This window comes from Pteropus vampyrus, unplaced genomic scaffold (assembly GCF_000151845.1).
Source record: "Pteropus vampyrus isolate Shadow unplaced genomic scaffold, Pvam_2.0 Scaffold398, whole genome shotgun sequence".
Classification (NCBI taxonomy): Eukaryota; Metazoa; Chordata; class Mammalia; order Chiroptera; family Pteropodidae; genus Pteropus; species Pteropus vampyrus.
This window is the reverse complement of record NW_011889179.1, coordinates 335,219-335,779: the sequence shown is the minus strand read 5'-3', so window position 1 is coordinate 335,779 and position 561 is coordinate 335,219. Positions and strand designations below refer to the sequence as shown.

Here is a 561-nt window from a genome sequence, read left to right as displayed (position 1 = left end):
CTCCACCCGACCTGGGACCCCACGCCCCATGTGGGGATGGGCTCCGCTCCCTCGGCCGGACGCTTTCTCCCTGGCTCGGGCTCCCAGGGCAGGGCGGTGTTACCCACTTCGGACAGGGCACCTGGGGTGGGTCCCAGTCACCCTCAAGGACCTAAATCATTGCTCTCTCACATCGACGGGGCCAAGTGTCACATGCGTAGTTGGGGGCAGGACTTGTCCCCGGGTTTTCCAGCGAGGGAGAAACAGTCCCGTGAGCTCTCAGACCCGGCGGGAAGGTGAGGACCCGCTGGGCTGGACACAGCGCTGGGACTGCCTCAGCCACGTCGCGGGCGGCTGAGTGCTACCTGGCAGCCAATCGGGGGCCAGTCCACTCGCGCGGGGCACACTCAGGCAGCTCCCCTGGGCCTCCGCCTCCCCGCCTCACAGGTCCTCCCTGTCTTTGAGGGGGGTGGTCCAGGCGGGGCTTGAGGAGGGGTTGCCCCACCCCAGCCCGGGGCACACTCACGTCCTCAAAGAAGGAGCGGGAGTTGATGGCGATGCTGAGGCTCTGGGCGCCCACAC

At 67.9% G+C, this 561-nt stretch overlaps 1 protein-coding gene across 1 annotated transcript in view; it reads right to left on the bottom strand.

Moving 5' to 3' along the window:
• MROH5 (maestro heat like repeat family member 5) overlaps positions 1–561 on the bottom strand; it is a 44,513-nt gene that overhangs the window by 3,657 nt on the left and 40,295 nt on the right. The window contains exon 21 of the mRNA XM_011380627.1: positions 506–560. Coding sequence (XP_011378929.1) covers positions 506–560 — 55 coding nt within the window. The remainder of the gene's footprint in view (positions 1–505; position 561) is intronic.